The sequence below is a fragment of the Microcaecilia unicolor genome, chromosome 1 (assembly GCF_901765095.1).
Source record: "Microcaecilia unicolor chromosome 1, aMicUni1.1, whole genome shotgun sequence".
NCBI classification, from domain to species: Eukaryota; Metazoa; Chordata; class Amphibia; order Gymnophiona; family Siphonopidae; genus Microcaecilia; species Microcaecilia unicolor.
Window position 1 is genome coordinate 172648827 of NC_044031.1, and position 25708 is coordinate 172674534.

A 25708-nucleotide genomic window follows, 5' to 3' on the forward strand; every position below is an offset into this window, starting at 1 on the left:
CAACTCTGCTAACCAAATTGGTTGCTGCTTTGCATATGTAGTTGCATACATAGTTCTCAGTTTATATAAAATGTCCTTTGGTGTATCTTTTCCCTCCACTAATATGGCTTGTTTCTCTGAGAGAGCTTCCAAAAGCATGCACTTCACATAATAGTTTGCATTGTCCCATTCAGCCATATTTTCAGCTGTTCTGTCTTGGTCTAAGCATATATTTAATCCTTTTGCTCGAAGGAGACATATGAATCTTAGTTCCCACTGCCGATAATTAAACTCAGTTAATCTAGGCACCTTGAGAGAATAGAACAATGGTGAATTTCTTCCCTCAGCCATTTTCTTAGCCTTCTGTCTGCTGTGTGGGGGGGAGAGAGAGACAGACTGAATCTTTCCTTTAAACTTAAGAGAAAAATGTGGCCTTTTTTTCTGCCTGGTAATATTTCTCTTCTTTTTCAATTCCTGGACCCTGGGCCCATAACCCTTTTGTTGGATTATTTGTAGTAAATAATTAGCAGATTTTAGTACACACAGCTTCAGCTTTAGAAATGTTAATTTCTTTCTTCATCTCTCTCTCATTCACCCCTGAATAATTCACTGCTGAGTCACTTTAAAGTTGAAGTAACAAAACATCTGTTTACTCACAGTTTGTAGTTAGATTATAATCAGACAGGCTTATATATACATATTACTATACATTTGTCTTATCAGCTCCTTCCATGTGCTTAGATGGTAATGGATGCTCACACCACCATAGATCCTCTCAGGTTAGGAGAGATCATGAGCTCCATGTGCTCCATGTGCTGCATCTGCTGCATCTAACCCCCACAGGAAGTTGCATAGCTGTGTGACCTCTCTAAGTAATTCACATCAGAGGTCACAGAGTAATCACAGAGAAATAATAGGTGACAGGCAATGCATGTAAAAATACAATTACATTCCAACAGAGAGAAATGGAGAGAAAAGTGAAACATTAAGATCAGTGTCAGAGTCAGGCATAAAATGCTATGTGGGCATATGCAGTGGGGTGAAACCAGGACTGGATCAACCTGACCAAAAAACTGAAGCCACTTGGCAACCTTGGACCTAGCACTTAGTGCACCTAGAGCAATGACTGCCGCTAATCTTTCTGACACGTTCTTTCCAAATGTGAGGGTTCCTGTGTGGATAATGGTGTACTGTTTCCTGTGTGGAAAATACTGATTGTTTCTATTGTTCGTTTCTTCTTTGGGCAAAGATACAGCTTGTGTCATTAATATCTGAATGCTGTTTTCAACTCTTAACACATGTTTCTGTCTTGGCAAGTGTTCAGAGATGGCAAGTCTCATTGCTTAGGAATGTGTCACTCAGCCCCTCCTCTCACTCATTAGAGCCTTGGTGCTGGTGCTCTATCCTGATCCCTGCAAGAAGCTGGGTATCCCACCAGTTGGGAGCAAAGGGATTTTGGATTTAACTCACCTTCAGCTACTACTGAACTACATTCAGGTGCCCTAGGTATTTCCCTGTCCCAGGAGAGCTTCCAATTTCAGTTTGTATGTGAGGCAGTGGAGAGTTAAGTGATTTGCCCAAAGTCACAAGAAGCCATGGTGGGATTTGAACGGGGCTCCCCTGCTTCTCAGTCCACACCTCTAACCATTAGGCAACTCTAAGCACAACTTCTGCCACAGGTGGCCAATAATTGGGAACCAAATGAACCAATCAGCCCTGATATATGGGAATTAAACAGCTGTACAAAAAAATACTTTTCAAAAGCCAAAGGGAGAATCCAGGAGAAGACAGACGCACCCATGGCCCTATATCTACTTCCATGCTTGTGTGCGGCTCTCCCTAGCCCATCTATATCAATATCTGTGTCCACGTGCCTCCCTTTCCAGCTGAGGGTCTGTTCACCTTAGTCTGTATCTCTTGTCCATCTCTGCCTGTATTTCTCTTTTCATAGCTGTGTTTGTGGTATCCTTTCATATGCACCAAAGAAAGGCAAATATCTTTTTATGTTGCTTGTTTTATCATCAAAGCAAAGTGACAAATGACATTTACATCTTTCTAGCTTTATACTCTGGACACAGTCTGGAAAATCCTACTTGACCTCCAGTCTCATATTTTGGGATGGGCCGTCCTTTGCATCTCGACTACGAGTGATGTGTTCCATAAAGGGCCTTTGTGTTCACAGCTGTCCAAATACATTGAAGCGGATGACATAACTGTACACAGCAGTCCTGTAGATAACGTCCAGACATACTCCCACACATGGACTTGTAATCTCAGAACAAAATAAAGAAAAGCCCCTCAAACTCGGGGTGACAGTTCTCAAAATGATTGCATCTCCGTGGTGCTGTGACCGAAAGTGTCCTCCATCCACCTGGATAACCAAAATCACATTACATACATAGGTTGCGTTTTATAATTTTATGATCCTGATTATAAACTCCTTCCTGTGTATTGTAGCACTGTTAGATGTTGCAAATTGCAATATGAAAGTGTTGTAATCGTTTAGAACTTTTTTAAAAAAGCAGTTTTGGGCAAGTCACTTAACATTTCATTGTCTCAGGTGCAAACTTACGGCTCCTTTAACAAAGCCACGCTAGCAATTCTGGCTCGGCAGCTGTGATGAAACCCATAGGAACTGAATGGGCTTCGTCACATTTGCTTTGCTGGAATCTCTAGTGTGGATTTGTAAAAGGAGCCCCCTTAGGCAGTTAGCTTAGCAGGGTTTTAAAAAGGTCTGGACAGCTTCCTAAAGGAAAAGTCCATAGACCATTATTAAATTGACTTGAGGAAAATCCATTGCTTATTTTTGGGATAAGCAGCATAAAATTTATTGAACTTTTTCGAGATCTTGCCAGGTATTTGTGACCTGGATTGGCCACTGTTGGAAACAAGTGTCTTGTCTGAAAAGAAGGTGAGCCCTTAGGTCCTGCGAGGCCCCGAAGGACCTCAGAGGACAGCCGTGCAACCCCAAGTCTTCACCCGCAGCGACCACCGTTCACCGAGGGTTGAGCCCCCAGCTGCAGGCGGTCAACTGGACTTCCGGAACCGCGGGGTTGACGAACTGACCCAATACTGGAACCAGGAGCCAAGAGGGCAGGTGGGAAACAGAAGAGTCCAGAACAGGCAACAGGTCAGGGCAGGCAGCTCACAGCATAGTCGAAACAGGCAATAGGTCAAGGCAGGCGGCTAGCAGAGTTGTCCAGAAACAATGCAAAGGTCAAAACCAGGAGAGCAAGGAAAACGAAGTGAAAACTAGAACACACGGAGACTGGCCTCGGGAAACAGAACCTGAAGCAATGTCCTGTCTCAGGCCCGCTCCTTAAATACTGTCAGCATTCAACCGCCCAGCCCCAGCCGACGTGGCCGGCCAATCGGAACCCGGTTACTGACGACATCCTTCTGGTTGGTTCCGTCCGACCTCCCAGGCGGGACTACAGCACCGGCCTCCCAACCTAACTCCTCTGAGGCGGAGCTTCGGGTTCCCGCGCCCGAAAGTGGAGGAGACGCCGGCCATCGCGTCTCAGCGCCATTCTCCCCGCTGGCGCAAGCACGGACCTCATAGCCGGCGATCAAGGCCCCGGAAGCCACGATCGCCGGCCTACGGCCTCGGCCACGGACTGGGTGGCCATTGCTGCGGCGAGCCCCGGCTCTCCGCCGCGGCCTCAAGAAGGCCGGCCCTCGCCGCAATGGACACCGGCTCCCACCTCCCGCAGAGGAGCAGCCGGAGGGAGCGACGGATGTGACAACAAGATGCTGGGCTTCATGGACCTTTGGTCTGTCCTAGTGTGGCAATACTTATGTACTTAGATTGTGAGCCCTCTGGGGACAGGGAAATACTTACTGTATGGGAATGCAACTCACTTTGAGCTACTACTGGAGAAAAGAGGGGGTGCGTTATAATAAAATCAGTGTTGTGAAGCAGTTCACATGTCCCCTCTGAAAGGAAAGAATATTTCTTTATGAAAAGTGGCGACACAGGTACGGATTCCCAGGTCCATACCTCTGTATATCCGCACAAACTTAGATTGTTCTGTATTTCTGAGCATGTATGAAACATACTTAAAAGGAAAGCAGTTGAAATGTTATTTCTGCAGAAATGTTATTTCTAACATAGGGTAAAATAATCTTTAAATGATTTACCAGTAAGAAGGATTCATGAAAAGGCACGAACTTGATACCTACGTACATATGTTCATACAGTATTTGCTGCTGCTGGTGTCTGGAGGGTTACAGTTGCAAGCGTGGGAAAAGATTCCAAGGTGTTCTTTAGAATTGGGAGCCAGGCATGAAACTGAGATTTTGTTCTTCCTTGGGTTCTCTCTGTTAGCCATATCGTAGTAAAAAGAAGGCTATACAGGTTCCATTTACACTCCTTTTCACACCAGCAAAAGGATTGTAAATGGAACCTGTATATCCTCCTTTTTACTACAAGAGAATATCGTTGATAACAGTTGGCGTTTGCCTGCCCCTCCCCCCTTGATAAAATTGAGTGATGTCACTGAGTCAGAGGCTCGGGGCACCTGTCTCTAGCCCAGGGGATAATGTTTTTGGGTTCTTACAGCCCTTTAACTGATCAGTGAAATCCTCCCATGACCCATCCCCTTTTTAAATCACATGTACACTAGTGGCTACTGCAACCCTAAAATGAGTCAATTAATAAAACGATGCCCCGTTGTTTAAAGAAGGAAAAAGGCCTCAATAGCAGTCAAAGTTCTCACATAAAGGAGCCCAACATACCTTACAAGGTACAGTCATTGGTCCAAAAGCTACATCTGCCACTGTTTGCTGCTAACATGTTGCTAAAATTACAGTAGTATACAGTTATAATACCAAGAAAGGCATAATCGAATGGGACGCCCAAGTTTTCCTGAGGATGTCCTCGCAGGACGTCCCCGCGAAGGGGTGGGGAAACCCGTATTATCAAAACAAGATGGGCGTCCATCTTTCGTTTCGATAATAAGGTCGGGGACACCCAAATCTCAACATTTAGGTCGACCTCAGAGAGATGGTTGTCCCCGGTTTTTGGCGATAATGGAAACCGAGGACGCCCATCTCAGAAATGACCAAATCCAAGCCATTTGGTCGTGGGAGGAGCCAGCATTCGTATTGCACTGGTCCCTCTCACATGCCAGGACACCAACCGGACACCCTAGGGGGCACTGCAGTGGACTTCAGAAAAAGCTTCCAGGTGCATAGCTCCCTTACCTTGTGTGCTGTGCCCCCCAAACCCCCCCACCCAAGACCCACTCCCCACAACTGTACACCACTACCATAGCCCTTAGGGATGAAGGGGGCACCTAGATGTGGGTACAGTGGGTTTGTGGTGGGTTTTGGTGGGCTCACATTTACCACCACAAGTGTAGGGGGGGATGGGCCTGGGTCCGCCTGCCTGAAGTGCACTGCAGTACCCCCCTAAAACTGCTCCTGGGACCTGCATACTGCTGTCATGGAGCTGGGTATGATATTTGAGGCTGGCATAGAGGCTGGAAAAAATGTAATTTTTTTTTAGGGTGGGAGCGGGTTAGTCACCACTGGGGGAGTAAGGGGAGGCCATCCCCGATTCCCTCTGCTGGTCATCTGGTCAGTTCGGGCATCTTTTTGAGGCATGGTCGTAAGAAAAAATGGACCAAGTAAAGTCGCCCAAGTGCTCGTCAGGGACACCCTTCTTTTTTCCATTATCGATCGAGGACACCCATGTGTTAGGCTCGCCTCAGTCCCGCCTTCGCTACGCTTCTGACATGCCCCCGTGAACTTTGGTCGTCGCTGCGACAGAAAGCAGTTGAGGACGCCCAAAATCTGCTTTTGATTATGCCGATTTGGGCGACCCTGGGAGGACACCCATCTCCCGAATTGTGTCAAAAGATGGGCGCCCTTCTCTTTCGAAAATAAGCCTTATCAATAGAAATCAAACAAAATAAAACATGGAAAAGAAAATAAGATGATACCTTTTTTATTGAACATAACTTAATACATTTCTTGATTAGCTTTCGAAGGTTGCCCTTCTTCCTCAGATCGGAAATAAGCAAATGAGGTAGCAGATAGTATATATGAGAGAAACATCAAAGCATTACTTTGACTGTCTGACAGAGTGGGAGAGTGGGGGTATACATGGGGACATCAAAGCATTTCATTGATATTCTAACAGAATGGGTGTTGGTAGGTGAGAGGAGGGTAATAAACAGAGAAATAAACAGAGAAATACAGCTTTATGTTTTATAATGAGTTAGAAAACCCAGATCCTTATTAAGTCCTGTTTGTTGGGTGTCAAAATATTCAATCATTCTTATTTCAAAGGTCTTACGTTCCTGTATTGTTTTAAAATTACCTTTCAGTATTCTTACTGTGAAATTACTGGTGCAGTGTTCTGGTCTTGTGAAGTGTTGGCCCACAGGGGTGGGGGCCTGACTGGCACCGGCTATTTTCATGTGATGTCTGTGCAGATTGAATCTTGTCTTAAGCATCTGGCCTGTTTCTCCAATATAGCATCCTTCATTACATTGCTTACACTGAATGATATATACCACATTGGAAGATGAGCATGTAAAATAGTCCTTTATGTTAAATATTTTTCCTTTGTGAATGACTGTGGGGTCTTGTGAAATGTTTTGGCATAGTTTGCAGCTGGCTGTGTTACATGGGAACGTGCTCTTTTCTTTTTCCGTCTGTGTTGGAAGTTTACTTCTGATCAGCTTGTGTTTTAAATTTGGTGGCTGTCGGAAGGCCAGCACTGGTGGGGATGGGAATATCTCTTTCAGTAATTCATCTTCCTGAAGTAGTGGCTGTAGGTCTCTTATGATTTTCCTCAGTTTCTCCAGCTCTGGGTTGTATGTCACTACAAGGGGAATTCTGTCGTCGGCTTTTTTTTCTTTGTACTGTAGCAGATTTTCCCTGGGTGTTTTGAGGGAGGAGGCAATATTCTTGGAGATTATTTTGGGGTTGTAGCCTTTCTGTTTGAAGGATGCAGTCAGGGTTTCAAGGTGTCTGTCTCTATCCTCTGGGTCACTTCACAAGACCAGAACACTGCACCAGTGATTTCACAGTAAGAATACTGAAAGGTAATTTTAAAACAATACAGGAACGTAAGACCTTTGAAATAAGAATGATTGAATATTTTGACACCCAACAAACAGGACTTAATAAGGATCTGGGTTTTCTAACTCATTATAAAACATAAAGCTGTATTTCTCTGTTTATTTCTCTGTTTATTACCCTCCTCTCACCTACCAACACCCATTCTGTTAGAATATCAATGAAATGCTTTGATGTCCCCATGCATACCCCCACCCTCCCACTCTGTCAGACTGTCAAAGTAATGCTTTGATGTTTCTCTTATATATACTATCTACTACCACATTTGCTTATTTCCAATCTGACGAAGAAGGGCAACCTTCGAAAGCTAATCAAGAAATGTATTAAGTTATGTCCAATAAAAAAGGTATCATCTTATTTTCTTTTCCATGTTTTATTTTGTTTGATTTCTATTGATAACCTTTAAGAGTGGACTAACACGGCTACCACACCTCTCTACTGAAAATAAGCCTGCAAGTGTCCAGAAAATTTCAATAAACTGCCTCAGATTTCAAGACCCTGTTGACCTCTTCACAGGGCTCTTGGGCATGCAGGCATCACCGGTTAAGAGCTGCTATCTTAGCCAGTCTCATTAGTGAACTCTGCCCCAGGCTCTGGCTCTGATGCTATGAAAAGCCCACATGTAGAGAAGACAAATTAGCCCAGTTTCAACAGGGACATTTTAAGCTGCCCCTAGATTTCTGACAACCCCATCCTGATGTATTACAGGACTACAAATTCCACACTGTCCTGAGAAATCCAGAAAGTGGAGGGGGAAGGGGAGGTCTTCCTCCTGGAATTGGCAGCTGTGTTCATAGGCGCCAACTTTTCAAAATTATTGGGGGTGCTAAGCCCAATGGAAATAACCCCTTCCTGGACACATACAAGGAATTTTCTCAATATTGGGGGTGCTCAAGCACCCACAGCACCCACAGAGTCGGCTCCTATGGCTGTGTTTGCAACTGAGATATGAGGGAAGGACAGGGACTGAATATGGGTTTTTGGCATTTCAGTTTTGATGGGCTCTTACATTAGTTAAAGATATAATCATGATTGCTCATTTGTTTGTTTTTTCTCTAACACAGTTTTGTGCATACCTTGACACTAATGAAACTCTCTTCTAAGACAGGGTATGAGGAATATGATCTCAGTCTCTCAAATATATTAATGCTGATTGTAGTACTTGTGTCAGAGAGCTTTCTTCTGGAGTTCATAAAATGTAATGTGTATAGAGACTACTTACCAAGGTGTGCTTGACAATTCATTTTAATCAAGCAGTACAATGGTAAAATTTTTGTATCTTTCTGCCACATTTTCTTGGCTTTGGACTGCATTTCTGGGTACTTGAGGATCTTCTGTCTGTCAATGCAATTTAACGAGTAATCGCTTGGGACTGACACCTCTATGAGTAATGCCATTCTGGTGTTTTTCTCTTTTACCACTATGATCAGCTTCCACCCAGGTCACTATCAAAATAAGGTGAAGGTTATTTTTGTTGTATCTCTTTTTGTCAGCAAAAGTGATAAAGCAGGTTTCCCCCATAGACTGTAGACACCTGTATACTGAAGACCTCATGAAAGGTTCCAAAAACCTAATGGGGGGAGGCAGGATTGTGTGTTTTATCATTTCTTATTTGCATTGGATAAACTGGAGGCATATTTTCAAAGACTTGCAGAGTTACATAGTTGGGTCTCATTTTCAAAGCATTTAGACTTTAAAGTTTCATAGGTTGCCATGAAACTTTGTAAGTCTGTGCTTTGAAAATGAGCCTCTTAGAGATAAAGTAAATTTCCAAGCTTGGGCACATGCCATCACTAGAAAGGATTTCAGCCTGCATTTCAGGAGTTTGCCTGGCATGGGGCTCCACGCCGAAGTAAGTAGAGCCTAGTGGAAGCTGTGCATGCATGTACGAAAGATAACCTTCACAGGTCATAATGTGCAGTCCCTGTGTTAGCTCCTGGTTTCGCGTGCTAGAATAGGATTCTAACCAGCATCCAAAAGCACTGTAGGCTGCCATCTAGTGGAAGTTGTGCATCTCAACAATGAAAATCAAATCCAAACTGGTATCATTGGATCTCAAAGAAAATCTGTTGCTGAATGGGAATTAAAAATTAATCAAGTCCATGACGATAAAATGTGTGTGTGTATGTGCATGCATATTAAAGGATATAAAAAATGCCATAGAAAATCAGTTCTTTTACAGACTAAACTCTTCAGAGATTGGATGGTCTTTAGGGGGTTGTACCAGCAAATTGAACCAGATATGACTAAATATGCCACATACTTAGACTGTCATATTAATGTAATTTTCCTGTCAATCTCATGAACATCAATATCTATATTATTTGTCCTCTTCCTTGCATTTTGAGGAAGGAGGGCTACCAGTAGATAGAATTTGGTCCTCTTTTCATACTGTTCAGGAGAACAGAAGACCCTTACTTCAGAAATTCTCTAAATCAACTTGCCCTTTAGATCGCTGTCCAGCTTTTCTCTTGGAAAAATCCTCCCCAAACATTACCTAATGGGTTACTTATTTTGTAAACTGTGTTTTGAATATTTTCAAAAATAAAAACCTTTTCAAAAAGACATACCCCACAGAACAGACATAAACACCGAATAATGAAACACAACAATTAAACTAGGAAACGGACAATACTCAATACCTTGCTGCAGATCCCACCCTTGCAGTCTGCATGGGACGAACCACCCCAAATCTAATTAATTATCTAACCACTCTGTATTGTTCACACTGGAGTCTGTAACCACCTCTCTGGAACTATGTAAGCCACATTGAGCCTACAAATAGGCAGGGAAAATGTGGAATACAAATGTAACAAATAAATAAATAAATATTAGGTACTTTCCTCTATTGATGGGTGAGGATTTTAACTCCCATTCCTAAATCTGCCAGTTTAAATATGACAGAGACCAGCAGTTATAGACCTATAACTAATATTCAGTTTTTCACTAAACTCATTGGCGGGACAACAGTTATCTAGATTCGTGGATAAAATTTTAAATATTACGTCCTTCCCAGTATGGTTTTAGAATCCTACATAGTACAGAGACATTATCATTAACCTTGGTTTTAGAAGCAAAAACGTCTATTTGCATTGGTTGAGCATAGCATTTTTGTTATAGAAATTATGGGTCTCTTACCAAACTGCGCTAGCGATTCCCATGCCAGGACTGCTAGTGTGGTTTAGTAAAAGGGGCAGAAAGTGAACTTAGTCTTTCAGAAGTTGTTCTGGATTGGTTCCATAAGTTCCTTGTTAATGGGACATACGGAGGGGCATAATCAAACGGGGCGCCCAAGTTTTCCTGAGGGCGTCCTCGCAGGATGTCCCTGCGAAGGGGCGGGAAAACTCGTATTATCGAAACAAGATGGGCATCCATCTTTCGTTTCAATAGTACGGTCGGGGACGCCCAAATCTCAACATTTAGGTCAACCTTAGAGATGGTATTAAATCCGCAAAAAAATCTTTTCCGGAGATGGGAAGGCGGTAGAACGAGAGGACATGAAATGAGATTGAAGGGGGGCAGACTCAAAAAAGATGTCAGGAAGTATTTTTTCACGGAGAGGGTGGTGGATGCTTAGAATGCCCTCCCGTGGGAGGTGGTGGAGATGAAAACGGTAACGGAATTCAAACATGCGTGGGATATGCACAAAGGAATCCTGTGCAGCAGGAATGGATCCTCAGAAGCTTAGCTGAAATTGGGTGGCGGAGCAGGTGGGGGGAAGAGGGGTTGGTGGTTGGGAGGCTAGGATAGGGGAGGGCAGACTTATACGGTCTGTACCAGAGCCGGTGATGGGAGACGGGACTGGTGGTTGGGAGGCGGGAAATACTGCTGGGCAGACTTATACAGTCTGTGCCCTGAAAAAGACAGGTACAAATTCAAGATATGAGTTTATCTTGGGCAGACTAGATGGACCATGCAGGTCTTTTTCTGCCGTCATCTACTATGTTACTATGTAAATGTTGAGATGGTCAACCTTAGAGATGGTCATCCCTGGTTTTCGGCGATAATGGAAACCGAGGACGCCCATCTCAAAAACGACCAAATCCAACTCATTTGGTTGTGGGAGGAGCCAGCATTCATAGTGCACTGGTCCCCCTCACATGCCAGGACACAAACCAGGCACCCTAGGGAGCACTGCAGTGGACTAACTGATGCACTAACTGAATGGAAAAAGCCCTTCCCTTCCTAATCCCTTAGCGATTTGGAAAGGAACGGGCATGCATGAAGAAAATTGCATGCAAATGAGCTGCTCGCTGTTATCTTATTTGCACACGATTTCCTTCCTAAGCAGGGGAAGCCAGTGCAGAGCAGCCAGGCGTTACGCGTGCCAAATACAGCTTCATACACGCAGACAAGCCGTCTACAACCTTAAATAAATTGCCATCTACAACCTTTAAAAAACACGTCCAGGTGAAAACGTCCAAGTGCTCGTCAGGGACATCTTTTTTTTTTCTGAGTATGGGTGAAGGACATCCAAGTGTTAGGCACCTTCGCTATGCCTCCGTCCCTACGACGGGCAGTTGAGGACGTCCAAAATGTGGATGTTTCTGTGAGAAGGATGGAGGAGTGGCCTAGTGGTTAGGGTGGTGGACTTTGGTCCTGAGGAACTGAGTTCTATTTCCACTTCAGGCACAGGCAGCTCCTTGTGATTCTGGGCAAGTCACTTAACCCTCCATTGCCCCTTGTAAGCCGCATTGAGCCTGCCATGAGTGGGAAAGCGCAGGGTACAAATGTAACAAAAGAAAGAAGGATGTCCTTGCATTTGCTATGCCTCCGACACCCCCTTTATTTATTTATTTGGATTTTGGATCACAAGTAGCAGCAGTGGGATTTGAACTGGCCACCTCTGGATTGCAAGACCAGTGCTCTAACCACTAAGCCACTCCTTCACTCCCTTGAAATTTGGCCGTCCTTGTGGGGGGGGGGGGCAGTTCAGGACGTCCAACATGTTTGAAAGAAGGACGTCCACGCCTTCGCTATGCCTTCGCTGACACACACACACACCACCACCACCCCAGGGACCTGCATACTGCTGCGATGGACGTGAGTATGATATTTGAGGCTGGCAAAAAAGGTTTTAAAGTTGTTTTTTTCAGGGCGGGAGGGGGTTAGTCACCACTGGGAGAGTCAGGGGAGGTCATCCTCGATTCCCTCCGGTGGTCATCTGGTCAGTTCGGGCACCTTTTTGAGGCTTGGTCGTAAGAAAAAATGAACCAAGTAAAGTCGGCCAAGTGCTCGTCAGGGATACCCTTCTTTTTTCCATTATCGGTCGAGGACGCCTTGTGTTAGGCACGCCCCAGTCCCGCCTTCGCTACGCCCCTGACACGCCCCCGGGAACTTTGGTCATCCCCTGGACGGGAAGCGGTTGGGGACGCCCAAAATCGGCTTTTGATTATGCCGATTTGGGCGACCCTGAGAGAAGGACGCCTATCTCCCGATTTGTGTCGAAAGATGGGCGCCCTTCTCTTTCGAAAATAAGCCTGATGTTGTAAGGAAAGATGGTAGATTTTCACATGCATGGAAGCCATTGCGTGGGGTTTCCCAGGGTTCACCGCTGTCATCGATATTGTTTAATATTTTCATGTGTTCTTTAAATATTCCTTTGGAAGGCGATGAACACTTGTTCTGTTATGCCAACACTATATTTCTATTGGTAAACAACAATGTTCATGGGTTCTTGATTCTGAGGGGCTCATTTTGAAAGCACTTAGACTTACAAAGTTCCATAGGTTATTATGGGGCTCATTTTCAAAACAGGAAAACATCCAAAAAGTGGCATAAATCTGCATTTGGACGTTTTTCTCAGAAAAACATCCAAATTGGTATTTTTGAAATCAATTTTTAGACTTGTTTCTTTGAGGTCCATCAGAAGTGTGTTCAAATCACAAGGGGGGCATGTTAAGAGTGTGATCTAAGCGTTCCTAATACTTGGACATTTTTGTGCCATAAGGAAAAAAACAAAAACATCCAGGACTGTAAGTTGGATATTCTTTGAGGTCCATCAGAAGTGTGTTCAAATCACAAGGGGGGCATGTTAAGAGTGTGATCTAAGCGTTCCTAATACTTGGACATTTTTGTGCCATAAGAAAAAAAACAAAAACATCCAGGACTGTAAGTTGGATATTTTGGTCTAGATCTGTTTTATTAACAAATAAGCCACAAAAAAGTGCCCTAAATGACCCAGATGACCACTGGAGGGAGCCAGGGATGATTTCCCCGCCGCCGCCGCCACCAACTGATAGTCTGCAGGGGGGGTGCCAACTGATAGGCTGCAGGGGGGCGCCAGAGATCCTAGGCACGGCCCTGGTTATAACTATCCTTTGGCAGCTTTGCCTGGGGGGTGGGGGAGAGAAGACACAAGTTAAAGGTCACCATGGTACAAAAGTGCTCTTACAGTACACCTTTACGTTTCTTTATTACAGACAAAATGAGGTTTCCTCTTGTGGCTATTGCAGCTCTTCCTAAAGTCACTGATTTTGTATCCCAACAGAAATATTATTATTTTTTTTTTTTTGCTATAATGGAGGACTCCTCTATCTATGAACGGTTCCCATCCCTGCCTAATCTAGTGATCCCCCTGCAACCAGGCCAGTAGCTCTTGCAGGCTTAGTCCTGCCCTGAGGGGTTCAGCTTACACACAGCTGCTCTGTTCACAGTAATTCCATTTAAGATCCAGAATAATCACCCCATATTTTTCTAAGCATAGAATGTATGAAGTCATGGGTCAGATGTTCAGCTTTAAGGCATTCCTCCAATTTTGTGCTTCTAGGGACAGATACTTGGCACATTTTGTCCAGCATAAGAATTGCCTGGTGTTCAGCCAGATGCTATTTGCCCACTATTTTCAGAGTACATAATTATCTAATTCTTTTTCAGGTTGATGGTGCTCAATTAATTCTGTTAGGGGGAAGAACACTTTCTTTAAGAGGGAAGGCATTTTGAGGACTATTTTCCAAGCCATATTCACCAACACAACAGTGTTTTTACCTGCAGAAATGTGCTGTTTGCATATTCCTTTATTTGCAGTTTTTATCGTGGAACTGTGTATATATTTTTACCCACGTTTAGTGGAAGCATTCCCTAGAGTAAGGTTAGGAGAGATTATTTTCAAAAGTGTGCATGTTTGGATTGGAAAGTGTCTACAGAAAGAGGAGGCGCAATTGTATTTGGCTACTTTTTTCCTCAGGTGGTTTTCAAAATGATAGCACACACACTCGCTTTGAAAGTCTTTGAGGTCCTTTTACTAGGGTGCGCTGAAAAGTGGCCTGCGCTGGCGTAGACGCATGTATTGGATGTGTGCAGCTTCATTTTTCAGCGCATCTGCAAAAAAGGCCTTTTTTTTTTTTTTTGGACGAAAATGATTGCGCAGCAAAATGAAAATTGACGCGCGTGTCCATTTTGGGTCTGAGACCTTACCGCCACCCATTGACTTAGTGGTAAGGTCTCACACATTAACCGGGTGGCAATCGTCAGCGCATGTACAATGCTGATTACTGCCCAATTAGCGCTGCGCACCAAAAAGTTTCTGGCATGCGTAATGAGCACATAAAAAACGAAATTACCGCCTGGGCCACGCAGCAGCCGGGTGGTAGTTCCGAATTGGTGCACATTGGCACGGCTTAGTAAAAGGGCCCTTTGTGATTGCAGGTAAAAAGCTCTGTGTTCATTATGAAAATTTTCCTCTTAGTGCCCTCAGAGGCAGGGCCAGCCTGATGGTACCTGCTGCCCTTAACAAACCTTAGCTGTGTGCATCCCCTCTCCTCTCCAATAATCTAGCATCTTCTCTTCCCTCCCTTTCCCCCCAAGATGTTTAGCATATCTCATCCCTTCCCCTTACTCTTCCCCTCCAGGTATACAGCATCTTCCTTACCTAGCACCTCTTCCCTCAAATCTCCATCATGTCCCCTTTCCTAACTTCCCCACAGGTATACAGCATTTCCCTTTCCTAGCATCCCTTCCCTGCCATACCTCCCCCAGAGGTATCCAGCATCTCCTGTTCCTCCCCTTCCAAAACCCCCAGGTCTCCAGCATCTCCTACCCCCTCCTTTCTGAGTCCAGCATCTCCACTTCTGCCCAGTGTCCAGTATCTCTTTCCTTCCTTACACATCCAAGATGTCCAGCTTCTCCCCTCCTCCTCACTTTACCTTAGATGCAGGTAGCTTAGTAGCAGCAGCAATGCCAGGGGAAAGACAGGACAATAGTGGGCCTTTCAGCCCTGCACATGCTTATTGCCTTGGTCTGTGAAATGAAAGCCTGTGTGGGAGGTAAAAATGATCTGCTTTCAACAGATAAGTTTGGTAGAAAAACATTAAAGTAATTGAAGAGAAGTATGGTTCAAGATATACTGGACTATTTGAGCTAAGACAGTTGAAAATTAGAAATGGAGTTTTTCTGCACCAGTGACTAAAAATGGTTAACCCTATGCATAGGGGTCAGCTCTATGGGTGATGCGCACCCCCAGTATTGAGCAAACTCCTTAACTGTGTCCAGGGAGGGGTCATTTCTATTAGATTTAGCACCCTCGATCATTTTGAAAATTTGGTTCCTGTGACCCTCTGAGTTCACTCTAGAGGGGTTTATGTTCTGAGGTCCTTTTCTCCTCTTTTTTTTTTTTAGATGAAGTTTTGTTACCAATATTCTTAAAAAAAAAAAAAAAAAAAAGAAGCTAAACAGAGCGGCATTGAAGAGTAATTGATTTGATTTGATTGCATTCTTTGTTGTGTCCTGTTTTTGACACTATGGCAGATTGTAACAGGTTTTCCTCCAGGATGTGCCATACTCTACACCATTCAGCGTTCACAGGTCTCCCTGTCTCTGCTGCTGTAAAGCTTCCTCACAACCTAGTACTGCCGTTTTGTGTTTATACAGGCAAATGCTGACCCCTCCAAAATAAAATATGAGGAACCAAAAGGCCGAAGTGCACTGTTGGCAGATATCCAGAAAGGGGCTCATTTAAAAAAAGTAACTCAGATCAACGATCGAAGTGCACCTCAAATTGAAAGTAAGTGTACATGTGTGTTAGTACACCTGTGTGTATAGATGCATGGGAGTGTTTCTGTGGACACGTGGGGCGCTCTCTCATGTCATACTATTGTTTCCTAGTTCAGCTTTTATCAGCGTGAAAGTCAGAACATGGAAATCTGAGGCCCTGATGCTCAAAGCTCCGGTGCTAAAGCAAACAGCCTTCGCCACATACCTCAGGAATAGCGCAGAAACGTAGCCCTCCAATGCTCCAAAGCTAATGGCATTCAAATTATATGCATGCTGTGAGACTGAAAGCAAGGGGGGGAGGGGAATGTGCTTACCGCATGCGTACACAAATCCTGAAGTGAAGCACACGTCAGTGCTGTTCTGCACCTTTAAATATAAGCTTTTCAAAACAAATTTCTTTAACTTGAAAGGCTTATATTTAAGCACAGAAAACAGATGCCAATTTGTGTTTTCACTTTCTGGTTTGCTCAGAATCATACACATTTGTTTCTCAGTACCAGTGCTTAGAGGCTTGCATGGGCTTCCTTCTACTTCCAAGACAAATCAAAACCGGCATATTTTAAAGAGAAAAATCACAAGAAATCATCTCTTCAAATCCTCCAATACCAACTCCAAGCTGGCAGCAGGTTTCCAGTGTAGCAGAGTTTGTTTGTGCGCTGTTCTCTGAGCATTGAGAGGGAATAGCAAATGACCTCATTAACGTCCATTTCACTACATTTAAATATAATATGCAGCCATCTTTGACACACACGTTGTTTTCTGCGCTCCAAAAGGCATGCACTAAGATGTACGCCTTTGGCTTGCACCTTAGGCTGCATGCCGAGTGGCAGCAGGCTGCTAGCTGCCTACAAAAAATTCCCATGGTGTCTTGTTACAGGGGGCTCAGCGGAGCTTGCTCCTACACTCAACTGCTGTTGTCTAAGGATTGAGTGGACTTACTCCCACGCTTTTCCACTGCTTGCTGAAACCCAGAAGAAAGACAAGAGCAAGCGCAAATGAAGTCGGTGTATCGAGGCTCAGCTGTTTTTCATAGAGAGCAGGCTGAATTTTTAAATTCCCACAGCATCTTTAAACTACTCTTTGCAAAGTCTTTATTATTCCCTTTTAGAGTTATGCACGAAGGTTACACACAAAGGGACAGAACATGCCCCTTCGGCATGACGCCTCAGAGGTGGCACTCTTTTGAGGTGCAGTTTTGTGGTAACGCCAATTAACTGCTCTGAATTGGAATTACTGCTTCTCTTCTCCCCTGTCTGCCTCATGAAGTTGCTCCGTTGTTGATGCTGAAAGCAGCAGGCAGGAGAGTGAGGCAGAATGGGCTGATTCAGAGGTGGCACTCTTTTGAAGTGGCGGGCTGTTGATGTCACCAATTAACAGCTCTGAACTGGAATCACTGCTTCTCTTCTCCCCTGTCTGCCTGATGAAACTGCTCCATTGTTGATGCTGAAAACAGCAGTCAGGAGAGTGGGGCAGAATCTTTATGGTTAAAAAAAGATGGCAGTTTGGGCATGCCAGGATGTGGCTTGGTTTGGTCATATACTTATATATTTCAGTGCTATCCAGCGAGATTAAGGCTCGATATTCAAAAAAGCTGGGCCCATATATTTGTTCCATATTTTCAACTAACTTTAGAGCCTAAGGGGTAGGTATTCAGTCAGCATTATTTTGGCTTCCACCAGCCTTATCCCCGGATATTCAGTGATCAGGCACCAGCATTGAATATCTGAATATACGTGGCCAGCTAACACATGCGTGGTTAAGTGTATTATTCAGCATTTAACCGCATAAGGTGAACTGCATAAAGATAGGACTGTGTTTTATATGGTCACCTTACATGGTTAAGCACTGAATATTGGTGCTTAACTGGATAAGTATCAACTCCTCTCACTCCTTATGCTCCTAAATATAGGAATCTGAAGGGCAGTTCTGTAACTGAGCAGGCATAATACAGAATACCAGCACTGTCACAGGTAAGTGGCTGCAAAGTTACTCAGCGCTTTTCTGCAATGGCAACGTGTGACATAGTGTTCAGATGTGAAGGGGGCGTTGTACAGGAGGAGAATGGGCAGTGCTGCCACTTACATGCAAAATTAACAAAATATTGTTACGTCACCTGTGCCTTTACTGCATTTAGGCGCCTGCAGTGTAATTGCAGACATGTAAAGATAAGGTGCACCGATGCCAGGTTAGGTTACTATTCTGTAATGGAATCTGAGCACCCAGATGCCATTATCCAATAAGCTTTCAGTATGTGGCATTGGAGTGCCTAAAAGGGAGGTGCTCACTTATAAAATTGCCCTCTTATTAACATTTTGAGTATAAATTTAGGCACTCAGTCCTAGAAAATTTTTAAAGAAGCAAATTTAGGAGCATATCTTTCAAAGTTAGGAACATAAATCCTTTAAATATTGGGCCCTTCGTATTCAGCAGCACTTAAATAAGTACTGCTGAGTATCTGAGGTAAAAGTAACCACATAGAGACCCAGTTAACTTTACCACCAAATGTGCTACTGAATATTGGCCCCTTGGGGATTTTTTTTCCCAAACTTTAACATTTTTGTTTTATCTCTGGACTGTATGAGAGCAAATAAATGATCATGTATTTTTCATTCTTTTGTCAAAGATTCAAAAGGATCTGTGAAAGAAGGAGGTGGAAGCAGTACTGGAACTGTCAGAAATGCTGCCCCTCAGGCTTTGGGAGGGTTATTTGCAGGTGGTTTTCCAGTCCTGAGACCCACAGGCCAAAGAGATAATGCAGGTAAGACAGTCGGGGTCTATTTATTATGACATGTTATATTCACATTGACTGAAAATTCAAATAGAGTAGATGCAGGATGCAGAATAGAGCGAGCTTGTGGTCTGTGGCCAGTGGCTGGGCTAGAGAGGGGAAAAGGTTCTGCTGAAAACTCTTGTAGCTTGGGTACTCATATTAAAGTAGGGGATCACAATCCATGGGACATGCTGAAGCTGATGTGGATTCTCTGATGAAAGGAAGGGATTAGCCACTTCAGGGTGTATATTCCTTCCTTCCTTTGCTTTGCTTGCAAGCAAGCACTTAGATCTGCTGTCATGAGTGTAAGTTTCTGAGTATAAGTTTTGTTTTACTGAAAGTCATGTGCTCCTGAATGTCTACATGTAGAAATGAAACTAGAGCAGGAAACTAGTCCTAAATGCTTTCCACAGGTGTTATATGCATGGGCTGAGGACAGACAGAGTCATGCATCATATGGGTGAAGGTAGGAGGAAGGCAGGAGACAGTAATAGGCACTCTGTAAGTAAAGCGGGCAGCATGAGGATATCACGTGTTGGGGATAAGGGAATGCCCATTGCTCACCAAAGGTACATGTGTATGGAACAGGAGAGGCTGGTAAGAGTAACGGAAATAACCTTTTATGTATAATGAGTAAGAATATGAGGAAAATATATAAGTATGTGTGAAAGAGGAAGTAAATAAGTAGATTTTTGCAATTCAGCCTGAGCATCTTGCTTGCTGTGTGACAGACTTCTCCAGAGGGAACTATCATTTTTGTACAGACTAAGAGAAAAACCAATAAAGTTTTGTTTGGTGCACCTATCTGAATCTGATTGTCTGTCTCTCTTTTACCAGCCAAGGAGATTTTCTCCAAAGCTGAGGTGTTTTCCCCTCCTAAGGGGCAAGGGAAGAGAAAACAAGGGCTTAAGGTGTACTATTGCTCCTCCAAGGAGACACATCAGACAGAAGTATGGTGTTCCAAAATTTGAGTCAGTACTGAATAAAGTTTCTTCAAAGTACACAGGTTGTAGTAACAGGCATACTGTTGGTACAATTCTATACAGACAGAAGAGAAGTTACATTCTTCCTTTTGAAATACCCTTCTTACCTTCCTTTGCACTTTGAGTTCCCAATGAGCTTTCACTGGGCTCTGAGACTTCCTAAGGTCACTTCTTGGCACCTGACACTGTAAAGCTAGAATCTCTCCTCTGTAAATCTTTTTCACTTCTCTACCATAGATTAGGGGGTATATTAGTGTAAAATGCTTTTGGGCTCATTTTTGAAAGAGAAGGATGTCCATCTTTCGACATAAATCGGAAGATGGACGTCCTTCTCCCAGGGATGTTCAACAGTATAATTGAAACCCGATTTAGGACATCCCCAACTGCACTCCGTCGCAAGGACAGTCAAAGTTCAAGGGGGTGTGCCGGACATGTAGCGAAGGCGGGACTTGGGCATGCCTAACACTTGGACGTCCTTGACCCATAATTGAAAAAAACAAGGACGTCCCTGACGAACACTTGGACGTTTTCACCCGGACATGTTTTTGTTACGACTAAATCACAAAAAGGTGCCCGAAATGACCAGATGACCACCGGAGAGAATCGGGTTGACCTCCCGTTACTCCCCCAGTGGTCACAAACCCCCTCCCACCTTCAAAAAACATCTTTCAAAATATGTCGTGCCAGCCTCAGATGTCATACTCAGGTCCATGACAGCACATGCAGGTCCCTGGAGCAGTTTTAGTGGGTACTGCAGTGCACTTCAGACAGGTGGACCCAGGCCCATACCCCCCTACCTGTTACATTTGTGGAGGAAACAGTGAGCTCTCCAAAACCCACCACAAACCCACTGTACCCATATATAGGTGCCCCCCCCTTCACCCGTAAGCGCTATGGTAGTGGTGTACAGTTGTGGGTAGTGGGTTTTAGGGGTCTGAGCACACAAGTTAAGGGAGCTATGTTCCTGGGAGCAATTTATGAAGTCCACTTCAGTGCCCTCTAGGGTGCCCGGTTGGTGTCTTGGCATGTCAGGGGGACCAGTGCACTACAAATGCTGGCTCCTCCCACGACCAAATGGTTTTTGACATGGACGTCTTTGGTTTCGAAAATCACTGAAAGTCAGAAATGTCCATGTCTAGGGACGACCAACTCTAGGGACGTCCAAATTTAAGGATTTGGATGTCTCTGATGGTATTTTTTAAACGAAAGATGGACATCCATCTTGTTTCGAAAATATGGGTTTCCCCGCCCCTGGATTTTGCTGTTTTGCAAGGACGTCCAAATCGCAACTTGGACGTCCCTTTTGAAAATGCGCCTCCACGTGTCTTAGTAATAGAACCTTAAATCTAATATAATAAAGAATGAGTAACCAATGACATTCTATATATAGTGGTGATACGTGATCAAATTTATAAGCATTCCCTAATAAACATATTGTAGCATTTTGTACTGTCACTGGAATAACTTGTACGTTCAATTTAGTCCTGTCAAAAATCTACTGCTGTCCATTTAATTTAAAAAAAAGAAGACTTTGTTTGAGAAAGTCCCTCATTAGAGGCTCCTTAGGAAATGGGATAGGGGTGGCACTGTCCTTTTGTGGTTTGTAAACTAGCTACCCCCCCCACACACACACACACAGAAAACAGGATAGAATGGCCAATTATCTACATAGAAAAGGGTCAATAGTGGAGTGCCCCAAAAGTCTGTGCTGTTAACATATTCATAAGTGGTCTGGAGAGAAGTGTAACGACTGATCAAAGTTGCAGATGATGCAAAATTATTCAAAGTTTTTTAAACAGTTGAGGATCATGAAACTTTGCAGGAGGATCTTGTGAGACTGGGAAACTAGGTATCTAAATGGCAGGTGAAATAATGTGAGCAAGGGCAAAGTGATGCACACAGAGTAAAATAGTAATCACACAAAAACTATCTTGCAGTCATTGCAGATGAGGTGAAATTTTCAGTTTAGTATGCAATGACTGCTAAAAAAAGGGGGGGGCAGCAGAACATTCCCGACCCTTTTCAGATAAACCCTAACAGTTGAACCCAGTACATTGACTCTGGGCAAGTCACTTAACCCTCCATTGCTCCAGGTACAAAATAAGTACCTGTATATAATACGTAAACTGATTTGATTGTAACCACAGAAAGTTGGTATATCAAGTCCCGACCCCTTTCTTTCTTTCTTTCTTTCTTTCTTTCTTTCTTTCAAAACATCATCATGTTTTAGTATAGGTCCCTGGTGCATCTGCACCTTGGGTATTGTATGCAGGTCTGGGACACTCCATTTCAAAAAGAATATAATGCAATTAGAAAAGGTTCAGGGGGAAAGATGGCACCAGAGTGCTAGGAACCTGCTGTTGCTTGTTTTCCTTACGAACGAACGATGCCAAAGTGACAGGGCAAGGTGACATGATCTCTTCCCCCTGTATTAATTGCTTTCCCTGAATGTCAGACTGTGATTAACAGCTTCGTGGTCCCTACTTTCAAAAGGGGCAGATGCTGCTGTCAAAGCAAGGAAGTGGTTTATCCTGGCCAGTGAGCCTTCGCTCAGCCCATTGGGTCCTGAACCGCCTCTTCAAACTGGGGTTTCCACGTCGCAACAGCCATGATTGGAAGGGTCTGGGATGTCTCCTGAAAGCACGAGCCAGGCGGCAATGCAGAAACCTGTGTGAATTTATCTAGCCCTGGCTATGTTTTGGAATCCTGTTCAGAATAAATTAAATCTAGGTCTACACTATTGGTTTCTTTTGTATTCTTACAAGATAAAGAGGCAGTCATGAAGCTTTTATTACCATGCACAAAATACTAACTTTTATGGTACAGAGATCTGTTTTTCCAGATGTCTCCAAATGGACTCAGTTTACGAAAAGGCAATTCCTTGAATTGAGAAAGTTTGTATTAGCTCTTGGCGCCACCTTTCAACTATGGTTTTCATGTAAATTTGTGATTTCCTTTCTAAATGATTGTTATGTTTTTATGTACTTTTTCCATTGTCATTTTTCCTTGGAGAGAGGTGTTTCCTTTTGACCTTAAAACTGAGCTTTAAGCATCATGATAGTTTAAGATTATTTTTAATTTGTAGCAGGTGATTCTACTCCTTTTTTCTTGGTATTTTTGAGGTTTTATTACCCTCTTCCTATGGCTTTGGATTCTTGCCTCCTCCAAACGTGGACTATAATCCTGTTCATATTTTCCTTTTTGCTTTTTGTTGGATGTAATCATTTCTTCATTGAATATTTGTTTCCTTCCTACAAAGCATGTCTTTTGGTTATACATTCAAAATGCAATGAAAAAAAAGGTACAGAGAAAGGCAACAAAAATAATAAAGTGAATGAAGAGTCTCTAAGCAGGTTAAGGCTGTTTGGCTTGGAGAAAAGGTGACTGATAGGGGATGCAATTAAAGTTTATAAAATGAGGAGTGAGGTAGAATTACAATTGTTCAACCTGTCCAACAACACAAAATCAAAGAGGACACTCCATGAAACTAATGACCAACAAATTGAAAACAAATCTATGGGTTTTTGGGTTTTTTTTTCCACAGAGGAAACCGGTGAAAAATAGCAAAAACCTCTTTCCTTCCTGAGCGGTATGATGAATTGGAGCAGTAGCATTTTTTCCTTCTCTGTCTTGTCTCTGAATAAGTGCTATCTCTTTTCTATCATGGATATGGAGTTCCTTTCTTTTCTCCTTTTGTTTTTGAATTAAATTGTATACTGCCTTGACTTAGGCCCCCAAATAAGGCAATATATAAAATTGAATTTAAACAAAAATAATGAAGCTGTGGAGTGTTTTGTCAGAGGATACGGTCAAGGCAAGAAGGAACATACTGGGATTCAAAAAGAGGACTAGACACGTTCCAGGAGGAAAAGTACATACAGCATGATTAGCTAGATAGATTTGAGGGAGCCACTGTTCATCCCCAGAAAGGAGCTTTGGGATACAAATCTATTTTTTGAGATCTGCTAATTCTCCATGGACAAGCAGGATGAATCATCCATACGTGGGTGACGTCATCTGACAGCGCCATGAATGGATTAGCACTCGTAAAGCTCAGAAGACCCTTTTTCAGGCCCTTCTGAGCATGTGCAAGCCCCCCCCCCCCCAAACACCATCTCACCCATTTCCTTTCCAGTCTGTTCTATCCACCTAACCATGCAGATGGATCTCCCTGCTCTCCTAGATTTAGTTTGTCTTTTCTCATTTTACAATACTCCTTTGTCTCACTACAAGGATCTGGACAGAATCCTCCTGGGATCATCCTCTGTCCCCCAGGGAAGGCAGAGACATGGACCCTGATCTCCAGGGTCCTCTCTCCTGCAAGCCCATAGTAAGGCTTCTTGAACTGCTGAACTTCTGCATGACCTATAGACCAGTGATGCGCCAGGTCTTCAGGAAAGAGCAGACAACACTCTCATAGTACAGAGAGTTCCCCTACCTTGAACAGTGAGCCTCCCGAGACCCATTCCCACCTGAAACACCGGTAGGGTCGATCAGCAGGACCAGAAATACAGGAAAAAGGCTCTCTCCTTCCTAGCTCAGCAACGCTAGCTCAGGCTCCAAAGGAAACCCAGTCTCACAGGTAAAAGGGTCCTTCCACGGAGCCCACCTTCCGTTCCATGAAAAGTGGGTCTACACTATCAGAGTGGACCCCATTGCTTAAACCCCCCTCCCCCCCCCCCAAAAGCCCTGCTTTTAGCCCAGTCTTTGATTCCACGCTGGCACCATAAATCTGCATCACCTGAAGGGCAGCACTGGTTTTACACGTTCTACTACCAGTGTCAAGGATTGTGACCCCAGGGTGTCTGGACGGTGGGCAGACCCACGCTGGCTTTGCACTGCTCCATCTATATCACCCAGTGGATGAATGCGGCGGTGGAAAAGAGTCCCCATAGCCTTCACTGAGGGGTGTGTCAGATGCCAGTGTGACCTTTTTTCCTCTGGCCGTTGCTCCCATGGTGCGGACTCGGGAAGCGGCAATTTCCACACCACAGGTCTGTTCCGTGGTAGGGTCCCACCCACACAGGCTTGCGGCATCTTCTGGCTCTGATGGTATGCGCGGGTTCCAAGGATTTACACAGAATGTGCGGTAGCTCTGCTGGCGCCTAGTTGCATGTCTCTTCAGGGGGGGTTGGGCATTTCCAGATGGTCCACAGGAGGGAGTGTTGCTGTGCCTTTTGCTCCGTCGGCACCGGGGAGCCGCTGTGTCATGCAATTTCCCCCTGCGCCACCTGTTACCTAGGTGGGGGGTGGCTGTGGGCTGGTTTCTACCTGTGGGTGCATCCTGACACACTGCAGAACTTGTCTGGGGGGGGGGGAGGGCTTCAGTTTCCTTTGTGGGGCATTAGCTTCTAGGATTGTTCTTGTATTTAATTGAATTCATTCTTCCTTCCTTCCAGCCACTCAATATTTCTTGTGCCATTGGCTACCATGCAGCTCCAAAGAATAGATTCACTCTTTGTGCTTAATGGTTGGCAGGGTGTTCTCATCTTCAAATACTTCACCCTTTTTTCTCCAAATGTAGTCTGTGGTTTTGGCAACAGTTCAATTTTCATTTCAGTAGTTCAAAGCACTTTGTTCCAAAAAGCTTCTGGCTTTATTAACGTTTTCTTTTGCATACTTTAGAGAATGACCTTCGTGATGAGGTTCTAGAAAAAGCTTTCCTTTTTACTATTTGTATTAGTATTAAAAAAAAAAAAAAAGAAAACGTGCAAGTGCCTTTAATGTTTCCATTGCAGTGGGATTATTCTATAGCAAATTACCACAAAATACATTAATAACTTGCCCTAAAGGTACAAACACAGAAATGCCGAATTCTAAAATTCTAAAATTAGGGATTCTTTTACTAAGGTGCTTTAACAGATTTAGCACACACTAAATGATAAGATGCCTGTAG

The 25708-nt window shown here is 43.9% G+C and overlaps 1 protein-coding gene across 5 annotated transcripts in view; it reads left to right on the plus strand.

The window, feature by feature from the left end:
• The window catches only part of WIPF3 (WAS/WASL interacting protein family member 3), a 140683-nt gene that overhangs the window by 83670 nt on the left and 31305 nt on the right, over positions 1-25708 (plus strand). For all 5 annotated transcript variants that reach the window (XM_030202493.1, XM_030202514.1, XM_030202509.1 and 2 more), the window contains exons 3-4: positions 15937-16069; positions 18683-18817. In XM_030202493.1, the coding sequence (XP_030058353.1) occupies positions 15937-16069; positions 18683-18817 (268 nt within the window). The remainder of the gene's footprint in view (positions 1-15936; positions 16070-18682; positions 18818-25708) is intronic.